Consider the following 22,133-nt stretch of genomic DNA (forward strand, 5'->3'; position numbering starts at 1 on the left):
AAAATTAGAAAACAATGAAGAAAACAAATTTCCTAGATTTGTTGTATTTTTTTTTTTATTTTTTTTTTTCTCTTTTTCAGTTTTTTTTTAAAAAAAAAAAAAATTATTATCGATATTTTTGCATTTTGAGTCGCGAATGATAACACTGCAACCTCAATGGTAGATTGAAGAGGTCATCACAAACACTAAAACTTTAGGAAAAATATTACAAGTTAGTTGATAATTAGAGAAGAGTAAATATAGTTTCTCGTTAATTAATATAACAAATTTTGAAGTAAATTTCATTTATGACGTATTAGGACGTTAAAAAAATCCTTTACTTAAATACTAAACTTAACTTTAGCAGAAAAATGGATATAAAGAAGGCTGATTATTCAAGCATCATTCAAATCATTCTGATGGGCAACACCCAAAATTACAATTAATTATAAGGATTGAGATCCCTTACAATTCGACTGTTCAAATTACATGCAATTTGAACAACCTTACAAAGAGAAAGTTACAAGATCTACCTGTCCCAAACAGCTTGGACTGTATGACTAACTTTCCTGAAACATATAGGCTTTCATAGCTCTTCTCTATTTCGAGCTATTAAATTGCATACAATTCGAACAACCGATCGTTGAATCCTCCTCGTAACCACGGGGGATAGAGAATTAAAAGTTTCTTCGTAAATAGGTATACCTAATATGATGATGTCATCAAGTAAATTTGGTAGGCAATTATATTGGGTGTATTCAAAGAAGCAATATAATAGGGTTTAGAACTAGTGATGAATATGAAGTCTTATCACACATACAAAAGTATCGAAAACGATGATGATTAAAAAATAATAATAATAAATCAATAAATTCAGTCTCACGGCTATAGATGATCATTAAGATTCTCACCAATCTCTTAGAAAATGACAATATCTGTACTTGTTAAAGCTACAAAATCACTAATACCAAAATCTTGAGACGGTTAAATACATCTTTCAGAATACAAGCTCTTCGGCATACCGCCCCTTGTAGTTACTGTTTTTTGTTATTTTGGGACTCTTGTTTGAGTTGTCCACCCTTTATTTGTATTTCGTTTCTTGTAATCTTCCTTTTTCCTTTTCCCTTTCCCTTGAATTGAATAGGAAAAAAAAAAATATATCCATTGGATAATGCTAGAAACAATTACAGATTAACTTTAATATCATCTTAGAGTTCATGATTTACCCTGAGTCACTTATGCTTGATCAACCAGTCTCAATTGTGGCATTGGTCAGCATCAGCCATGACAAGGAAAGAGTCCCCAATCAATCATCTGCCCCATAAGTTCATAAAAATAATGTTAGAAACTATACTTTGACCTCACCCTGCTGACATAGCAATATCAATTAACCATTGGATCAGCCTTTGTTACAAATAAATAAATAAATAAGAATAAAACCAATTATTGATTAGCATTATCACATCAACAATGTAAGATAAAAGTGTGGGTTCTAGCATTAATCAATTTCATAATAGAGCACTGAGTTGGGATAATTTCAATTTCCTCCACCAGAATAAGATGAATTTGGCACGGTAAATTCAGATTGCCAAGTTCACCAGACAATTGGACAAAATAAAGAAAATAGCATAAAAAAGTTCAGCTAAAATACTTGAGCAAATCAGAAATTAGTTTGTAGAAGTAAAGAGCAACAAAGTGTAAAGTAATAACAGTTGCATAACCATAAACAGAAACGGGACAAGTGAAGTGCACATACAAATTTTTAATGATCAAAACTAAGTCATGTCATTTTGAAAAGTTAATAGAATAAGAGCAGCAAAGCTTTTGATGATGATAATGATGATGATTATAATAATAATAATAACAACAAGAGCAACAAAGCATTTGTTCATAAATCAAACACAAAATATACAATATATAGATATATACTATCTTAGATTCATACAGTAGAAACTATAAGAGATTTCTAAATTAGATTTCTTTAACAGGATTGGATCTGTCACCAAGAGAGATACCCTTTACTGCTGACAAATAAGTATTTGTCATAGATTGAGCCCCAAAGGTGTAGCTGCTGCTAAAATATCATCAATTCCTATGATGCAAGGACATGAATTAATTGTTGAGTACAGATATATATATCATGTCTGATGGATGCTTCTTATAATAATATCTATATGAGTAAACTATGAAGCCTGTTGCAATGGATGGGTTACTCTTCCTTTATTTGATAAACCAGTTGGGCATGTAAATCCAAATGAACAGCAAATATCAACAAGACCAGTGACATAAGCAGTGTAGCAGTAGAAGATCAACTGACTTTCCATAGTCCTCACAAATGGAACATCAATCCATAATAATCCTTTTTCCATTAATAAGGTTCTTACTGTTGATATTTTAATTATAGCTGCAGTGCAAAACAATGAAAGCAACTCTTCATTTAATGCAACAGGTTCAAAACAAAGAAAGAAAAAGGAAAGCCACTGCCTCTAATCCAAATCCTGCACAACCATCACAAATCTTGGGCACCAGTGAAACTCCCACCTGTTTCCCCCATATAAAAAAAGCCACTGTCACATGCTTGTCAACTGCTATAAGAAACAAATCAAGAAACAAAAGTTTAGAGAACACATCTCCCACCAAAAATCATGCCAAAATCAAATCTGCATTTAATGTCCAACATCATACACTATAAAAACCTAGAAGCCCTCCCAACCACTTCTAATGATGTCCATCAGCCCATGTGACCCCTGATTGCAACTGTCATCCATTGGCCCAACTCTTCCCCATATTTCAAGCCAACAATTTGCCTTCACAAATAATCTCTCTCTTGAATAACACCACTACCATTTTTCCCAATAAAGACTGATTTAAAAGGTGCTAGTTTTTGAATTCAGAAACCACCTGATGAACAGGAGAAGAAACGCCTTCAGATTTCCCAAATGATATTTAAATTCATTGTCCATACCACTTGAAATAAAATCCCTCTGCAACTTCTCTAGCCTATTGACTACATGAACTGCCATGGTGAATAGAGAAAGGGAATGTAGGCAAGCTGGAAAAAGTGCATGAAGCTTTTCAGAAGCCCTCAACTTCACTGCAAGTAGTGATGGAATCCCAAAATATGCAGGTGAAATTCCATATGGACATAGATTATGGGTAAGTTTTCAAATTTCTCTACAATGACAGTTCTGAAATTTGCACATTATACCCATATTGAATAGCAGAAGTGAAAAAAATCAACCAAGTAATATAAATTGGACAACTAATGAGCTTTACAAGAAAATGAAGCCGCATTGTGCTAGAATTAATTTTGACATCAAACTACTTGTATTTGGTAGGTCTATTACCAAGAATCACAATTTTTCAATATAGTTGCATGACTATAGCATAATTAGTCATATTATGTAAACATCAAAAAATCAATGCTGAGATGTCAACGAAACCTTTTAAGGTTTGTATCTAAAACAACAGGAATCAAAAGTAAAAGATGCATCGCCAAATGAAAAAATAACAAAAAATTTGTTGCTAGATGTGGCTCCCATTGTGGTTCAAGTGAAATTGATGAGAAAAGGAAAAGAACATCAGAAAAATAAATAAAATAAAGTTTGATGCTTGGCACCCGGCTGGTAGGCTTGTTGATACTTACGGATTTCGGATAGTTTATGATTCCGGGATTGGCATTGATGCTAAACTAGCTGCTGTTCTGCAAAATGGCAATTGGATTTGGCCCTCTGCTCGCTCAGAACCATTGGTAAATATTCAGAGCCAACTTCCGGGTATTACCATTGGTGCAGATGATGTCTCTGTGTGGAAATCAGTAAGGGGAATCTACTCTTGTTCGGAGACTTGGAATTCTCTTCGGAATAAAGCCCCTAAGGTCCCTTGGTGGCAGGTTATGTGGTTTCCGTTAGCCATTCCTCAACATGCTTTTGTGCTATGGCTTGTTTGTAGGAATGCTCTTACTACCAAAGAATGTATGTGTGGATGGGGTTTTACTGGAAACTTTTTATGTCGGTTCTGTTTTGGATGCCATGAATCGATTGATCATTTGTTCTTCCAATGTAGTTTCTGTAGATGAGTTTGGCGTCATTTGATGGCTGATTGTTTTATTTCTAACCCTTGTGTGCACTGGGATGAAGTGTTGGTCTGGAGCTGCAATTTGAAGGGTAAAAGTCTGCAAACAATACTCTGTAAGCTCTGTTTGGCAGCAACTATATACCATCTATGGAGGTTGAGGAATGACCTTTGTTATGGAAATACTCCTTTGACTGAAGAAGCTCTTGTTGCTCGGATTAAAGGGGAAGTTAGAACTCGTGTTCTGTCTAGTAGAAAGTTGAAGAACATCTCGGGTAGTCTTGCTCAGCAGTGGCGTTTGTAATTTTGCTGTTGTTTTGTTTTCTGATTTAGTTCTCCTATGTTTGTTGGATATGCTGTAATTTGTTTTGGGGGTTCGTTTGCTTTGTAGAGAGTTTGTTCTCTTGGCTGTTTGTTGTATCCAGTGTTTACTGGAGTGACTTTTCTGTTGAGTTTGGTTTATAAAGGTATTGATTCATCCAAAAAAAAAATCAGAAAAATAAAGGAAAAAAAGATCCAGAAGGAAACCGGATATTTAAATTCAATTCAGAACAATATAATGAGGCGTGAGAACTAAAGTAAATAATAATAATTATAAAATTAAATAAAATAAAAAAACCATACTAATTGTTAACAGGAGTTCGATAAACAATGATGGAGAGTTTCCAGGATCCTGAAATAATGGATTACTTCTTCATATGCTCATATACTCAATGAAGCCTTCCTTGGAAGACAGATGCCCCAGCTAGAAACACATGATTGGCTTATCTCTCCTTGCTGACACCTTGCCTCCTAAACCAGAATTGCAAACCAGGATCTGTCAATATAACGTTTAAACCGCTCTCAACACAATCTCTTAACTATAATATAACTCTAAGGGAATTACCAGTTTTGAGAGAATACAAGATAAGATCAGAGGCAGTTAGGCCAGAAGCACACTTCAGCAATAAAACCATTTGGCATGATGAGGCAGTCAATCGTGAATTGCAGGGTTAGAGCTCTCTGTAGACAGCTTTTCGAAATCCATAGCTCAATAGCAGCCACGAATTCTTCTATAATACAAATGAGGATTCATTGCTGCTCCGCACCTATATTTTCCTAAGAGGTGGCACCAGCATTGTGAAAATGAGCTCAATACATGATTTCCACAAAGACACTGTGCAGAAAAGGTAGACGACATATTTTAAATCCTATTACTTCCCTCTCAAGCTCACGCTCCTTCGCTTCTGGTTCAGTGCAATACGTCTTGCCATAGCAGGATTGTAGAGCTTTTTCATATGCTCTGAAAGCCTGTAGATAGCACGAAGATCACCAATCACAGAAAGCTGTATCAAAAATGAATCAAACATCCGATATGGCAATTTCATTCCCTTGTTTATCACGTCTTCCAAAAGCAAACAAGCATCTTGAACCTTGTTGCAACAAAAAAGCCCATCAATCATCAGGCAATAAGTAGCTGCATCCTGTGAACAGCCCCTCTTATCCATCTCATTCCATGCCTCGAATGCCCCATCAGGATCTACCATCTCAAAAAACATTGAAATCAGCATATTATAGGTCTGCACACTAGGCACACAACCCATCTCAAGCATTCTCCCATAAAGCCTAAGCGCTTCATCACTCTTTTTATTGTGACAGAGGACCTTGAGAAAACAGTTATACGTAACGATATCAGGCGAGTAACCTTTATTTCCCATCTCTTCTAAGAACTTGTAGGCTTCCTCAATCTTGCCGGCCAAACACATCCCTTCAATCAGATCCTTGTATGTCGAAACATCGGGAAGGCAACCACTGTTTATCATGTGCCCCAGAAGTTTGAAGCATTCCTCCATTCTATCATTCTGGACGAGAGCCACAATCATGACTGCATAAGTTTTAGCAGTAGGCGAAGATATCGTAGAACCTTTCGTTCTCATGAACTCAAAGAGTTCAGCTGCTTCTGTCACCATCCCTGCTCTGCAAAAGGTGTCAATAGCAGTATTGTACGTAAAACTATCAGGCGTATGACCCAAATCAATCATTTCCTCCAGTATCCCCATCCCTCTAGTCGGGTTTCTAACTCTACACCACCCAAAAAACAATATGTTATACGTATCAGCATCAGGCTTAACCTTTTTCTTCGCCTTCTTAAACATGGCTTCAGCATCATGGACCAGACTGCACTTGCACAAAGCATCCAACAGCAAGTTAAAGGCATTGATCTCCGGCTGCGTCTTCACCCTTATCCTCTTCTTCTTGGCAAATTTGTGCAAATGGGTCAGATGCTTTTCGGTGTACTGTCTCAGAATTTTCAACAGAACCTCAACAGGAACAATACTCTTTTCACGCCTCTTCATGTAATCCAGTAAATCACTAACTATCCGAAACTGCTTGACCTTGTATCTTGTACTAGACAGCATGTCAATCATATCATTATATGCCCGAGGCTCGTGGGCATAGTTTTCTTTATGCCCTGCCCACGTAAAGAATCTAAACGCTATCTTCTCCTCAAACCGAAGCCTATGAAGAACCTCAACTACTAATTCAGTAGTCAATTCTACACCAACTTGTTCAAGAGCCTTCTCCATATTTTGATATGGATTAGAGTTATCAATAACAGCATTGTGCAACTTATCAACATCACTTTCTAAACGTTTATCCTCTTTCTCAACATCTTTCACACTAATATCAACAGTTGGGCACAATGGGACAATTTCTGAACAAAAGGGCCTCGCAGCGACCTTCAATGCGGCAATGGGATTCAAAGAAAATGACAGTTTGACTAAACCCAAACAAGGTGTTTGTAGTAATGACGCAGAGACAATAAAGTTTGGAACACGACATGTGGATGTGGGTTGAACGGGTGGGTTTATATTAAAGCTACAGAATGAGAAATAGAAAGGAGGGGTTCTAACTCCGACTCTAATAGCACATAAATGTTTACAGAGCCTCCTCATATGCAAATTGAGGGACTTCTCTTATTAAGAGATGATTGTCGGAGGCTTGGTTTAAGAGGAAGAAAAGGAAGATAGGAGTGGTAGGGAGGAGATTACCAGGCGGTGATGGGCAGCGGAAATTCGTCTTCTACTGTCTACTGACTTTGGCTTCGCTCAGTGAGACCCGAAAACTGGAGCAGACAGCAAGCCATGACAGGTGCGAACGTATATGTTTTGATTTATATATATATATATAAAGCATAAATAAAAAAAAAATATTAAAATTAAAAAAAAAATGGATGAAAAATATATTAAGATTGAAAATTAAATTAATATATAAAAAATAAAATTAGTATCATTTCCGTGTTAAGAAACCATACAAAATAATTGTATCTTAATATATATTCAATTTTCAATTCAATAACTATCAAAATAGAACCCGATGTTCTTTTAGATCTCGAAAATCATTTATAATTGAATCTATATTAAATTTAGCAGTACTTTCTCTTTCGAGGTACAACATTAAAGGGTCGGTCATAAACTCATTTTTTATTTTGTTGCGAAACCTAGTTTTGACAATATTTATGACTGAAAAATGTTTGTTTTATAGTTGCGATAAAAACGGAAAGAGTAAGGACAAGTACAACAACTCGATAAAGAAATTGGTAGACCATTGATCTTCTGGTGCTTACCAACCATTGACACAATTCAAAAATATTTGAGAATTCTTGAAAGTTTGAATATTGAACTATATTATGCTCATAATGCTAAAGTTCTATTTTCAATTGTTCTTTTTCATGATCGGTAAAGTCTTGCGGATAAAATTTGATTACCAACCAACAAATATCATTGATTTTGGTGTGAATTTAAATCAAATTCATATGGGACCATCTTCTTCTTTTTTCCTAGGTTGTATGGGACCACGTTTGTTTGTGTACTTAATTTTTTAGGCTACTTTTTTAAGAGGCCAAGGGCCAAAGAAAAATATTTTGGCCCAAAGATGTATGCTAAACCTCTTCTATGCTTTATCATGCGAAGACTTAGGAGCATAAAGCCTTAATTTGATAAGTCTCGGTCTAAGTTTACTCATGGGGATAAGATTGGTGAGAGTGATGCTAACAACCTTATGATTGCAAAGTATTGTGAGAAAAAAAAAATTAGGGTAGAACTTAGCAAAATGATTATTGTGGATGGGTTGTCTTTATTTTTCTCTCTTTTTTTTTGTATGATTGTGTGCAGAGGATTTTAAGAATTGATTAAAAGCTTGAGCCTCGATTTTAAGATTCTCTCGCTATACAATGATGAAAGATTGTGTCCATATGTGTAAGGAGAATGATAGTTTGAAAAACATGTTTTTTGATGACCAGTCAAAGGATTTATTTGAACATCAACATGTGGGGGCAACATTTGAGAATGAATTAGAGGAGTGTTTGCTTGAATAGGGGATTGATAGGATTCTGTCCATTACCCTTGACAATGCAAATGCTAATGATAGTGCAATTGATTGGTTGAAAAGAAAGAACTATGTATACTCAAGAAATTGTTTGTGGTCATGATTTTATTCATATGAAGTGTTCTTCACATATTCTAAACCGACGAGTGCTACATATATTCAAAAGTGTTATCTGTAACATTTAACTTCTAAACCTAATTGTACAAGATGGTTTGAAAGATGTTGATGAATCAATCATAGAGGTTTGAAATTTGCTTAGGAATGTGAAGTCCTCCCCCCCAAAAACTCGAAAGGTTTAAGTCTTGCGGGGAGAGACAAATTCGGGTGTAATGCTTTCTTGTCACTTGATGTTCCCACTCGATGGAACTTGGCATATACCATTTTGGATGTGGCAGAGAAATATAAGAGGGAGGGCTTTTGATCTTATGCAAGAGAAGGATGAGCATATTTTTCACTATTTGTTTGAGGATGAGCAAAGAAGAAAATGGTGGGGGGCCTCCTAATGATGAGGATTGGGATATTGTTCGTCACTTTGTAAAGTTCTTGAAAGTATTTTTTAATGTGACAACGAAAATATTTGGTTTCTTATATTCACCTTCAAACTCGTATTTTCAGCAACTCTATAATGTTCATAAACATTTGAGAGAGTATTTTGAAAGTGGTGATTCTTTGTTGAGTAATATGACAAAGAGCATGAAGGTGAAGTATGATAAATATTGTCAAATATTTCTGTGCTCATGACACAGAAATGCATGACCACCTACGAATCTTGGCCTTTTTCCAATGTTTTCGGGTCTATTAGAAATTGTAATGATGTCAAGATGCAAAAGAAGTAATTGTCAAATAGTTATAATGGAGGCCCCACCTAAGCCATGGGGCATAGAAAAGAACAAAAAGAATTATCTAGACTTCAAACCATGAAGCAAGAAGAAAGAAGAAAAAAATAAATAAATAAAAGGAAAAGAGTAAGAGGATAGAGATTGATCTTTGCTACTTCAAAGGTGACAGACCGACAGACATCCATAGTATTAGCATATTAATTAAATTGGTTTTGTTTAAGTTTATAAGATAAATGATTATTTAACATCATATCATATCAAAATGAGTTCTGACTCTACAATTCAATCTGATTCAGTTAAATATTTTTATATGTTGGCCTCATTCCTCCACACACTTTAAATTTTTAAAATAAACGATGATTAACCGATAGAAAAATTATCAAAAGAAACCAATATCTTTTCATATATATATTAAAATATTAATTAAATAATTAAATTCACTCCTGTCAACTTAAAGTTTCATGAGAAGCACTATCTAGAAAGAACAACTTATATTAGAATAAAATATTTCCCTTTATTTTCAGAAGATGAGTAGCTTCGAGAGCCAAACAGTCATTCTTCTACTTGATAGATAAAAACAAAACAAAAGGTCCAATACTCCAATCACAGTAGTCCATGTACCATCTTAGCCATTTATATATATATATATATATATATATAGAAAGAGAGAGAGAGGGACCTGGAGCTCGGTGGTAACAGGGTACTCGTCCATGTCAACGTAGTTCTTGTTGAGGGAGGCCATTATGAGCTTATCACACTCAGGCTCCATCCACGTGGTCACAAAAGACGCCAAGTTCAGCCTCGGTATCCCATCCAACAGCAGCTCGTCGTTTATGATCTGGTACGCCGCTTCCTTCGGTATCGCCTTCTCCGGCATCTTCAACCTGCAGCCACACGTCGTCGTTTTGGGTGGTTAATTCAACTTCTCTTATATATATATATATATATATATATATATATATATATATATTCACTACAACCAAACAGATCAAGATCGACGAAAGTAATTACTTACATGGGAAGGGGTTCGCGCACATATCTGGAACCAAAAGCTGAGTGCACCTGCTCGCCGGAGTCCGGCGTTGTCGTTGTGATCACCATTTTCTTCTTCTTTCCCAAAGAGATGCCGAGATTTCAGAGGAGAGGGAGAGAGAGAGAGAGAGAGAGAGAGAGAGAGAGAGAGAGAGAGAGAGAGAGAGATTTGATGGAATGAATTTGGTGCTTCTCTATAGAAGCAACCATATATATATATATATATATATATATATAGAGAGAGAGAGAGAGAGAGAGAGAGAGAGAGAGAGAGAGAGAGAGGCCCCAGGGTCAGTAAAAAACTAAAAAACTGAAATTTTTCTAAGGTCTTGAGCTGTTTGGTGGCTACTCTAAAAAGGGTATTTGTTGAACACCCAGTTTGCTTCAAAAAATTTCCTGTCTTTGATGTTTTCCTATGAAGTGGTTGTAAAAAGAGTTTTAAGATCTACAGATTGTGCATATGCCCCTAGAATTAAAAGCTCAAACTTTGCTATGCCGTCTAAACTTCGGATTTTATTATCCGAGGTGAAATCCAACTTTTTATTCTTGGGGAATTCGAATTTCCAGATTTAATTCAAATGGAGAATATTTCCTTATTTACATGAGATGCATTAACTGACTGGACACTCAATAATATTTCATGTAGAAAAGCGCACATAGAATTTCTTCACATGCCTAACCTCCTCAAACAGATTGGGAACATGCATACCTGGGTGAGGTAGTGTTACAGCTAGCTAATCTAATTTGGGTTTCTGGTTGAGGTAAGCAGCATCACCATCATTTTTCTTTTCTCTAGCCAAATTCAATTGCCTCTATTAGATGGTTTTTCTCTCCCAGTTGCTTCCAATCCTCAAGCAGTAGCTATAGCTTGTTGATATTTAAGCCTCAAACCCATGTTGCTTAGTCCTAACCATTGGATGTAGATTTGATTGCTTTTCATCCTTAAGCATGATATTTAAGATTTGAGATCGATCCTATTAATCAGGTTTGGTAATTTGGTTTTTCTTAGCTTTGAATCCATGCTTGGACTTGTTCATTCAGACTTTGCTTGTGTTGGCAAAGAGCACAGTTTCTATATATCTCATTTAACTCTCAAATTATGACTTGATTGCTTACAGGACCTTTGAAACATAAGCATATAGGGAAATTGATTTGGCTCATTCGGATTACCAGTAAGATTTCTGGCCCTATATGAAATGGGAATGAGGATTTTGGTGTAATCTTAACTACTGGTAACGATTTGTTTGGACCTCCGGCCAGTGATATATTTGGATCCACTTGAAAAATTGTTAATGGGAATTTGGTCATCATCACAAGGATACTATAAGGAATAATGTATCAGCTCTCATTATAATCTGCTCTAAATTCTGTTGTGACAGTATCAACTTCTAAACTTATCCTACACTTGAAATTGCCTTGTTTACCATTCATATCATGTAAATCCTTCTGTTGTCTTATAGGCCGTGGATTTGGTGCGTACTCAGTTTTATAAGCTCACCCTTTCATTATACTATTTCAGAGTGAGTGAAGGTAGGAGTGTGGAGACTAGTGTGGAGACTAGTGTGGAGCTGAGACTTGCCAAGCTAGCTAGGCTTTTTGTTGAAGACTCTGCACTAAGCAAATAGAAACATTGAATTGTTTTTGCATCCTTTGAAGGTATAACATGATGTAAAACTGGCCAAGTTATTACCACCTATTTACATACGAAAAGATGAAGTAAAGCAAAAGTACTCAAATAAAAAAAATATATATTAATTAAAAAAAAATACATTAGATAAGTGAAGTCTACATTGAATTATCAGATTGATCATAACAATCCTGCTTTGAAATTTATAATTGCACTTAAAAGAAGGTGAGGTTCATTAACTAAACGCATGCAACTCACATGAAACCAGAATAAACTAAATATAAAAATAAATAAAATAAATGATAAATAAATAAATAAACAATAGTAGCACAAATCTTCAACAATAATATGACATACTTGGAAATTTGATCACACCAGTCAGGAACTCTCACTTGAAAATCTTCGCCAATCCGAACTTTTGATGTATAATGCTCAGTGTGTTTCAACATGTGCGCTATTGGACCCAATCCAAATCTTGAAGCAGTATAACTCCGAGTAATACATGATTTTGAAAACGAATTCTTATTTGATGGACTGCAGTTCATTTTTGAACAAGAATGACAAAACCACTCATCAATTGGCAACATCCTCAGCCTAGGCTTGCAGCAAGATACATGGAATGCTTCTTCACATTGATCACAAAGCAACAGATTCAATATATTTTCTGAAAGACTGCATTGCTTACAAGACTGGGTATAGCCTCTATCACTACCAATTCCTAGAATATCTGTAGAAGCACAACTTATTTTAGGACAAACAGGTTCAAGCAATCCATTACTTCTTAGTACAGAAATACATAGGTCTTTGAGAAAGAGTTCTTCTTCATTTGAAGCCTTAGAACCCTGAATATCATGATTAAGGCTCTCTGTAATGTGATTAGCCTCATTAGTTTGGATAACAGAACCAACTTGTATATCCGGTTCCCGTAAAGAGCAGTCAGATATAAGATCTTTACCAAAGCTAATAGACTTTGATTTAGTATTCACGTATGGTTTAATAGAGAATTTAAATTTTGAACAAGGACTCTTGCTAAACTTGTGTGAATTGAGGATAGAAGCATTAGCACTATTAAACTCAAAGACTGATTTCTCTGTAGAGAGAGGAGCACCAGTTCCATCATCAATTGTATCCTCAACTTGAATGCCTGAAGGACCATTCCTAACTGCAAATACAGGTACTACATTAACCTGAATATCATGATTAAGGCTCTCTGTAATGTGATTAGCCTCATTAGTTTTGATAACAGAACCAACTTGTATATCTGGTTCCCGAAAAGAGCAGTCAGATCTAAGATCTTTACCAAAGCTAACAAACTTTGATTTAGTATTCACGTCTGGTTTAATAGAGAATTTAAATTTTGAACAAGGACTCTTGCTAAACTTGTGTGAATTGAGGATAGAAGCATTAGCACTATTAAACTCAAAAACTGATTTCTCTGCAGAGAGAGAAGGAGCACCAGTTCCATCATCAATTGTATCCTCAACTTGAATGTCTGAAGGACCATTCTTAACTGCAAATACAGGTACTACATTAACTTCCGCCTCAAGAGGAAAAATAACCACAGAATTTTTCAGGAGCTTCCTTCGCTTGCAAATGTAACTTGATCCAGAAGTTTCAAATGTTGTGTTGGCAGTCAATAGCTCTGAACCATCCTGAGAGAGTTCGTTACAGTTTATACAACATTGCCTGGTCTCTGCATTTATCCACTCAAATGTTAAGTCTCGTTTTCCATGATCAGAGGTAAAGGATAAAGCTGCTTCAACTGAACTTGGGAGAGAGCTCTGCAATAACATTTCCACACTAGCTCTCACACTATGCAACCAGAACCCAGCCTTCTACTTCAATCAGAAAATTCTGACCAATGGTAAGCAGGTAAATGAGGACCCAAAAAGAAAAAAAGCACACACACACACACCCCAAAAACACACATCCACAAGAGTTAAAAAAAAAAAAGCAGAAGAGAGTGAAAAATAAGCATATAGAATTAAAGAAACTAATAAATAAATTATACAACTAGCACCAATTATCCAAGAATAGGTTTTAGACTTTGTTCTTGTATAGGGGAAACCATACTTTATTCATTTGGCCTGGGTCAAGTTTGAATTGCCAACCTATGATTTAAAAAGTCACACTAGAGTCACCTGAGGTCTAGTTGCATTTGCTTTTGGTTCATGGGTTTATGTATTCAAATTTTAATGAGATTACTATTGTTGTGTATGGGCTTGAAACCCCGGATTTATACATACGAATTTTAACAATTAAGGACTGAAAACTTATCAAAAAAAAACAATTAAGGACTGAAAAATAATAAAAGATGTGACTCGAATGGATAAAGTATAACTCCTTATACTAGAGATTGGCAAATCAAACACAACAGAAACCATGAGCAGGTAAAGTGTAACTAACTATCACATATATGTGCATGCATGTGTATGTGTCACCAGAAGCATACATTTTTTTTTTTAATATATAAGTAAGAACAAAATTATATAGTGCTAAAACAAATCATCAACTGTAGTCTTCAGGTGTTTATTCTTAATCATACGATGTGGTCAAGTACTCAATTTGTCCAATTACTTACAAATTGAGTATCCCCGGATTTTTGTATTTCATTACCATTTCTCTCTCTAAATGAGTTGGACCAAAGAAGTAACTGATTTATTGTCCTCCTAGTAGGTGATTCATATATCAAGAGACTTGGTTCTCTCAAAAATGCCTTGTCAAGGAAGTGGTTGTGGAGGTGTGCTATGGAATGGGAGGCTTGTTGAGGTGAATGGTAAGTCAGTGGTACAGGCAGAGGAGGATTCCTCTACTTTGGCAGTTGGTCTTTATGGAGTTATTATCTAGACCACCATTAAGATTTCCTGGGGTTTCCGGTCTTTAAGGTGAGAGATAGGAAAAGAATATCTGTTCTGACTCTTGTTATAATTAAGGCATTGAGGAGTTGAGGATCATAAGGCCACGTAGAGAGCAAAAATTCCTCCTAAGGTAGCTTTTTTCTACTAGAATTATAAAAAAGTTATTGACAAAAGTATGCCATTTCCCTTTTAAATTAAATCCTTTCAAGGCACAACTTTAAACTAAGGCAATAAAACCATTTGGCATGATGAGGCAGTCAATCGTGTATTGCAGGGTTAGAGCTCTCTGGAGACAGCTTTTCGAAATCCATAGCTCAATAGCAACCAAGAATTCTTCTATAATACAAATGAGGATTCATTGCTGCTCCGCACCTATATTTTCCTAAGAGGTGGCACCAGCATTGTGAAAATGAGCTCAATACATGATTTCCACAAAGACACTGTGCAGAAAAGGTAGACGACTTATTTTAAATCCTATTACTTCCCTCTCAAGCTCACGCTCCTTCGCTTCTGGTTCAGTGCAATACGTCTTGCCATAGCAGGATTGTAGAGCTTTTTCATATGCTCTGAAAGCCTGTAGATAGCACGAAGATCACCAATCACAGAAAGTTGCATCAAAAATGAATCAAACATCCGATATGGTAATTTCATTCCCTTGTTTATCACGTCTTCCAAAAGCAAACAAGCATCTTGAACCTTGTTGCAACAAAAAAGCCCATCAATCATCAGGCAATAAGTAGCCTCGTCCTGTGAACAGCCCCTCTTATCCATCTCATTCCATGCCTCGAATGCCCCATCAGGATCCACCATCTCAAAAAACATTGAAATCAGCATATTATAGGTCTGCACACTAGGCACACAACCCATCTCAAGCATTCTCCCATAAAGCCTAAGCGCTTCATCACTCTTTTTATTGTGACAGAGGACCTTGAGAAAACAGTTATACGTAACGATATCAGGCGGGTAACCTTTATTTCCCATCTCTTCTAAGAACTTGTAGGCTTCCTCAATCTTGCCGGCCAAACACATCCCTTCAATCAGATCCTTGTATGTCGAAACATCGGGAAGGCAACCACTATTAATCATGTGCCCCAGAAGTTTGAAGCAATCCTCCATTCTATCATTCTGGACGAGAGCCACAATCATGACTGCATAAGTTTTAGCAGTAGGCGAAGATATCGTAGAACCTTTCGTTCTCATGAACTCAAAGAGTTCAGCTGCTTCTGTCACCATCCCTGCTCTGCAAAAGGTGTCAATAGCAGTATTGTACGTAAAATTATCAGGCGTATGACCCAAATCAATCATTTCCTCCAGTATCCCCATCCCTCTAGTCGGGTTTCTAACTCTACACCACCCAAAAAACAATATGTTATATGTATCAGCATCAGGCTTAACCTTTTTCTTCGCCTTCTTAAACATGGCTTCAGCATCATGGACCAGACCGCACTTGCACAAAGCATCCAACAGCAAGTTAAAGGCATTGATCTCCGGCTGCGTCTTCACCCTTATCCTCTTCTTCTTGGCAAATTTGTGCAAATGGGTCAGATGCTTTTCGGTGTACTGTCTCAAAATTTTCAAAAGAACCTCAACAGGAACGGTACTCTTTTCACGCCTCTTCATGTAATCCAGTAAATCGCAAACTATCCGAAACTGCTTGACCTTGTATCTTGTACTAGACAGCATGTCAATCATATCATTATATGCCCGAGGCTCGTGGGCATAATTTTCTTGATGCCCTGCCCACGTAAAGAATCTAAACGCTATCTTCTCCTCAAACCGAAGCCTATGAAGAACCTCAACTACTAATTCAGTAGTCAATTCTACACCAACTTGTTCAAGAGCCTTCTCCATATTTTGATATGGATTAGAGTTATCAATAACAGCATTGTGCAACTTATCAACATCACTTTCTAAACGTTTATCCTCTTTCTCAACATCTTTCACACTAATATCAACAGTTGGGCACAATGGGACAATTTCTGAACAAAAGGGCCTCGCAGCGACCTTCAATGCGGCAATGGGATTCAAAGAAAATGACAGTTTGACTAAACCCAAACAAGGTGTTTGTAGTAATGACGCAGAGACAATAAAGTTTGGAACACGACATGTGGATGTGGGTTGAACGGGTGGGTTTATATTAAAGCTACAGAATGAGAAATAGAAAGGAGGGGTTCTAACTCCGATTCTAATAGCACATAAATGTTTACAGAGCCTCCTCATATGCAAATCGAGGGACTTCTCTTATTAAGAGATGATTGTCGGAGGCTTGGTTTAAGAAGAAGAAAAGGAAGATAGGAGTGGTAGGGAGGAGATTACCAGGCGGTGATGGGCAGCGGAAATTCGTCTTCTACTGTCTACTGACTTTGGCTTCGCTCAGTGAGACCCGCAAAACTGGAGCAGACAGCAAGCCATGACAGGTGCGAACGTATATGTTTTGATTTATATATATATATATATATATATATATATATATATATATATATATATATATATATATATATAAAGCATAAATAAAAAAAAAAATATTAAAATTAAAAAAAAAAATGGATGAAAAATATATTAAGATTGAAAATTAAATTAATATATAAAAAATAAAATTAGTATCATTTCCGTGTTAAGAAACCATACAAAATAATTGTATCTTAATATATATTCAATTTTCAATTCAATAACTATCAAAATAGAACCCGATGTTCTTTTAGATCTCGAAAATCATTTATAATTGAATCTATATTAAATTTAGCAGTACTTTCTCTTTCGAGGTACAACATTAAAGGGTCGGTCATAAACTCATTTTTTATTTTGTTGCGAAACCTAGTTTTGACAATATTTATGACTGAAAAATGTTCGTTTTATAGTTGCGATAAAAACGGAATGAGTAAGGACAAGTACAACAACTTGATAAAGAAGTTGGTAGACCATTGATCTTCTGGTGCTTACCAACCATTGACACAATTCAAAAATATTTGAGAATTCTTGAAAGTTTGAATATTGAACTATATTATGCTCATAATGCTAAAATTCTATTTTCAATTGTTCTTTTTCATGATCGGTAAAGTCTTGCGGATAAAATTTGATTACCAACCAACAAATATCATTGATTTTAGTGTGAATTTAAATCAAATTCATATGGGACCATCTTCTTCTTTTTTCCTAGGTTGTATGGGACCACGTTTGTTTGTGTACTTAATTTTTTAGGCTGCTTTTTTAAGAGGCCAAGGGCCAAAGAAAAATATTTTGGCCCAAAGATGTATGCTAAACCTCTTCTATGCTTTATCATGCGAAGACTTAGGAGCATAAAGCCTTAATTTGATAAGTCTCGGTCTAAGTTTACTCATGGGGATAAGATTGGTGAGAGTGATGCTAACAACCTTATGATTGCAAAGTATTGTGAGAAAAAAAAAAAATTAGGGTAGAACTTAGCAAAATGATTATTGTGGATGGGTTGTCTTTTTTTTTTTCCTCTTTTTTTTTTTTTTGTATGATTGTGTGCAGAGGATTTTAAGAATTGATTAAAAGCTTGAGCCTCGATTTTAAGATTCTCTCGCTATACAATGATGAAAGATTGTGTCCATATGTGTAAGGAGAATGATAGTTTGAAAAACATGTTTTTTGATGACCAGTCAAAGGGTTTATTTGAACATCAACATGTAGGGGCAACATTTGAGAATGAATTAGAGGAGTGTTTGCTTGAATAGGGGATTGATAGGATTCTGTCCATTACCCTTGACAATGCAAATGCTAATGATAGTGCAATTGATTGGTTGAAAAGAAAGAACTATGTATACTCAAGAAATTGTTTGTGGTCATGATTTTATTCATATGAAGTGTTCTTCACATATTCTAAACCGACAAGTGCTACATCTATTCAAAAGTGTTATCTGTAACATTTATCTTCTAAACCTAATTGTATAAGATGGTTTGAAAGATGTTGATGAATCAATCATAGAGGTTTGAAATTTGCTTAGGAATGTGAAGTCCTCCCCCCCCCAAAAAAACTCGAAAGGTTTAAGTCTTGTGGGGAGAGACAAATTCGGGTGTAATGCTTTCTTGTCACTTGATGTTCCCACTCGATGGAACTTGGCATACATATACCATTTTGGATGTGGTAGAGAAATATAAGAGGGAGGGCTATTGATCTTATGCAAGAGAAGGATGAGCATATTTTTCACTATTTGTTTGAGGATGAGCCAAGAAGAAAACGGTGGGGGGCCTCCTAACGACGAGGATTGGGATATTGTTTGTCACTTTGTAAAGTTCTTGAAAGTGTTTTTTAATGTGACAATGAAAATATTCGGTTCCTTATATTCACCTTCAAACTCGTATTTTCAGCAACTCTATAATGTTCATAAACATTTGAGAGAGTATTTTGAAAGTGGTGATTCTTTGTTGAGTAATATGACAAAGAGCATGAAGGTTAAGTATGATAAATATTGTCAAATATTTCTGTGCTCATGACACAGAAATGCATGACCACCTACGAATCTTGGCCTTTTTCCAATGTTTTCGGTTCTATTAGAAATGTCATGATGTCAAGATGCAAAAGAAGTAATTGTCAAATAGTTATAATGAAAGAAATAGTTTCCATACTTCAGCAACATAACAGATTTTATGTGATAACCATTTGTATAACAGTCATCAACAAATCCACACAGCAATAAGTAACAACATATGCCTATGTCCAGTCCCTTGGATAAATCAAAGATCAATAGTACGAGGTAGCATAAGACGCAAATAGGAGGACTAGCAAACTCCAGTTCTCTTTCTATCCACAAATCGCTTCCAGGTGTTAATTACCTCCAAAAGCTGAGACTCACTCACACTCTTTTGAACATGCTTTCTTCCTCCATTGTCGTCTTGTGTCTCACCAACAGTAGTTGTGACATGACCAGCTGTGATGGAGACATGGCTGGGGAGTTGGTCCATCTCCTTCAAAACTCTGTCAATGTCTGTAACAAGCCTCTCAGCCAGGGTCCGGCTGAAATCCTCTCGGATCACTACCCGAAGGACGGCAATGTGTTGGGCATTGGGTGGCATTGTGTAAGCTGGAACGATCCACCCGAACCTTCGCAAATTCTCTGCTATCTGAAACACCGTGTATTTGCTACTGTCTTTCAGGGAGAAGGCTACCAGGGGCACTCCAACATCCTTGGAGACAATGTCAAATCGCCCTGTTTTCTTTATTCCTTCCTTCAGCACTCTGGCATTCTCAATGCAGTTTTCCATGATGTTCTTGTAACCCTTACACAAACAAGATCAACACAGTTATAGAATATTGAAATATAAGACCTTATGATATTATTAAATCATTACTTATCCCAAAAGCTTAAGTTGATAAGAAATGATTAATTTCATCATTTAATTAATATTATAATATAATCCATCCGGTGTAGGTTCAAGCTCCTCTTTAATAAGTGAAGCCCAACACATGAAATATTTAATTAAAAAATGGGAAGACAAGGTTCGAACTTATAACCTTTACTCTGATAACATGTTAAATTATTACTTAAGCATTTGGTATAAATAGTGATTTAATATGGTATCAGAGCTAAAGTCCCAAATTCAAACCTTTGACTTTACAGTTTATCCCTATCTTAGCAAAGTGGCGATTTAACAAAATATAGCACAAAAAGGTAATTCCTTACCAAATTAAAAGCAATCTAAACTATTTCCAGACAATTAATTTCAAGTATATGAATTGCTTCTCAAATATCATTTATGGGATTACTTTGGCCATCATTTTATCTTTCCTTTGAATTTAAATCACCATGACAATTTTCCTGTGGCATGTTCTATCATTTCATTACAATTATGTGGTCTATCATGGGGAGACCATTAAAGAATTTGAAGCCTTATCCATAGCAGTTTGAATCTTTAGGATATCATTATTGTTGCTCTCATCTGTGTTAATGCTTGTGACTGATCCTTTCACAGACCCATTTTTTGGTGAATACACAAAATGTTCTCTAATAGAGAGCATAATTTATTACTTTTTTAATATCCCGAATTTGTGTATCTGCTTGGAGCAATTCTCAAATCAAATTGTGCCTTTCCCCTTCTATATGAGGCATGTTTCTAAGGCTAACTTCAAGATGGTACTGGCACCATTTCTTGCAGCATAAAATGTACGTTTTCCTAGGGCATACAAATTGGAAGATAAACAGATCTTGAACCATAGTAACATTGCATAGAACTAAGAAAACGAAAGCAGAAAGGGAACCTCCAATATGCTGAACCAAGCCATGAAGGAATTTTTCAATCATTCTAAGGTCTGAAATTTAAAATGGAAGCAGAAAGTACCTCAAAGCCCAACCGTATAAACTGGTAATATTGAGCAATTATTTGGCTAGAGCCTGCCAAAAAAATAAGTAAATAAATATAAAGAAAAATAAAGGAAAGAAGATAAACAATAAGGAAAACAGATTCATTAGACTTGTTACTGCAAATCCCAATTCAAGGAGTTTAGTCAATTTCAATGGGACAATCGAAGCTATATTATTGTGAACAATGAATAGCTTAGATGATTATTCAAGAATAGGATGCTTGAAATGGAGAGGAATCATTTTATGGCCAAGAATCAATGTTGTTACATCTAACGGTATAGACAAGTCATGTGATACATATGTTGGCATGCCCTTCAAAAAATTTAAGTGATGTAGCATCATTTACACCGTTAGATGCAACATTTATTCCTATTTCAGTTAAATATTTCACATGTTGAACCTCACTTATTGATGAGAAGTTTAAGTCCACATGCGAGAAAGACAAATCCACCACTTCCTATTAGCTTAACCTAATGCACATACAACACACTCATGTATGCATTATGCATGTATATTGGTATTACCTTTGGAGAAGTTGAGGGTGAAGGTGGGTTGATCGGATCCAAGATAGTTGATGTGAAAGACAAGCTCATCTGGCAGATCCTCTTTACTCCTCCAAATAACCCAGCCAACACCAGCATAGACAAGGCCATACTTGTGACCACTGACATTTATGCTCTTCACCAAGGGCAAGCGGAAATCCCACTTCAGCTCAGGGTGAAGGAATGGGGCTATGAACCCTCCACTGGCAGCATCAACGTGGATTGGCGTGTCCCACCCTGTCTCCTTGTTCTTTTTGGCAAGGAGATCATTCAGGAGCTTCACATCCTCAAACTCTCCTGTCAAGGTTGATCCAAGAATTGCCGCAACACAGATGGTGTTCTCATCTACCATCTCTGCTGCCTTCACAGGATCCATCACATAATATCCCTCTTCAAGTTTTACCTCCTTCAGCTCCACCTCAAAGTACCTAGCAAACTTCTCCCAGCAAACCTGTGGACCATATAATTTTTAGGTAATTCACCATTCATAT

General features: G+C 36.0%; 4 protein-coding genes across 7 annotated transcripts in view; all 4 read right to left on the bottom strand.

Annotated features, from left to right (window-relative positions):
* Positions 1–764: 764 nt before the first annotated feature.
* Positions 765–7,170, bottom strand: LOC133865424 (pentatricopeptide repeat-containing protein At1g73400, mitochondrial-like). 4 transcript variants are annotated; one of them, XM_062301830.1, is made up of 5 exons: positions 4,940–7,170; positions 4,678–4,845; positions 1,995–2,071; positions 1,206–1,293; positions 765–1,109 (listed from the first exon to the last, which is right to left on the bottom strand). In XM_062301830.1, the coding sequence occupies exon 1, from the start codon at positions 6,987–6,989 to the stop codon at positions 5,247–5,249; it is 1,743 nt and encodes a 580-aa protein (XP_062157814.1). In that variant the 5' UTR covers positions 6,990–7,170; the 3' UTR covers positions 765–1,109; positions 1,206–1,293; positions 1,995–2,071; positions 4,678–4,845; positions 4,940–5,246. The 4 variants fall into 4 exon arrangements, with proteins under 4 accessions (XP_062157814.1, XP_062157815.1, XP_062157816.1 ...); XM_062301831.1 differs by lacking the exon at positions 1,995–2,071 and having other exon boundaries at positions 4,678–4,842; XM_062301832.1 differs by lacking the exon at positions 1,995–2,071 and having other exon boundaries at positions 4,744–4,845.
* A 4,907-nt stretch (positions 7,171–12,077) lies between these two features.
* On the bottom strand, positions 12,078–17,187 carry LOC133866286 (uncharacterized). The gene is made up of 3 exons (XM_062302813.1): positions 17,094–17,187; positions 12,240–13,773; positions 12,078–12,110 (listed from the first exon to the last, which is right to left on the bottom strand). Exons 2-3 carry the CDS (start codon positions 13,710–13,712, stop codon positions 12,078–12,080), a joined length of 1,506 nt encoding a protein of 501 aa, XP_062158797.1. The 5' UTR covers positions 13,713–13,773; positions 17,094–17,187.
* On the bottom strand, positions 15,024–17,103 carry LOC133867304 (pentatricopeptide repeat-containing protein At1g73400, mitochondrial-like). Its single transcript, XM_062304031.1, has one exon. It carries the CDS (start codon positions 16,995–16,997, stop codon positions 15,255–15,257), a length of 1,743 nt encoding a protein of 580 aa, XP_062160015.1. The 5' UTR covers positions 16,998–17,103; the 3' UTR covers positions 15,024–15,254.
* A 2,128-nt stretch (positions 17,188–19,315) lies between the features above and the next one.
* The window catches only part of LOC133865997 (glutamate decarboxylase-like), a 5,515-nt gene continuing 2,697 nt past the window's right edge, over positions 19,316–22,133 (bottom strand). The window contains exons 4-6 of the mRNA XM_062302539.1: positions 21,625–22,093; positions 21,078–21,130; positions 19,316–20,018 (exon numbers count right to left, since the gene is read on the bottom strand). Of these exons, the coding sequence (XP_062158523.1) occupies positions 19,521–20,018; positions 21,078–21,130; positions 21,625–22,093 (1,020 nt within the window). The 3' untranslated portion in view covers positions 19,316–19,520. The remainder of the gene's footprint in view (positions 20,019–21,077; positions 21,131–21,624; positions 22,094–22,133) is intronic.

The sequence above is a fragment of the Alnus glutinosa genome, chromosome 4, assembly GCF_958979055.1.
Source record: "Alnus glutinosa chromosome 4, dhAlnGlut1.1, whole genome shotgun sequence".
Lineage (NCBI taxonomy): Eukaryota > Viridiplantae > Streptophyta > Magnoliopsida > Fagales > Betulaceae > Alnus > Alnus glutinosa.

What these genes read in the sequence shown, in the direction of transcription:
- LOC133865424 (XM_062301831.1), bottom strand. Translation starts at nt 6,989, where the DNA reads ATGAGGAGGCTCTGTAAACATTTATGTGCTATTAGAGTCGGAGTTAGA.
- LOC133866286 (XM_062302813.1), bottom strand. Translation starts at nt 13,712, where the DNA reads ATGTTATTGCAGAGCTCTCTCCCAAGTTCAGTTGAAGCAGCTTTATCC. An exon ending in TGAAGATTTGTGCTACTATT is followed by an intron (nt 12,111 to 12,239) that starts GTTTATTTATTT and finishes ATTTCAAAGCAG; the next exon opens with GATTGTTATGATCAATCTGA.
- LOC133867304 (XM_062304031.1), bottom strand. Translation starts at nt 16,997, where the DNA reads ATGAGGAGGCTCTGTAAACATTTATGTGCTATTAGAATCGGAGTTAGA.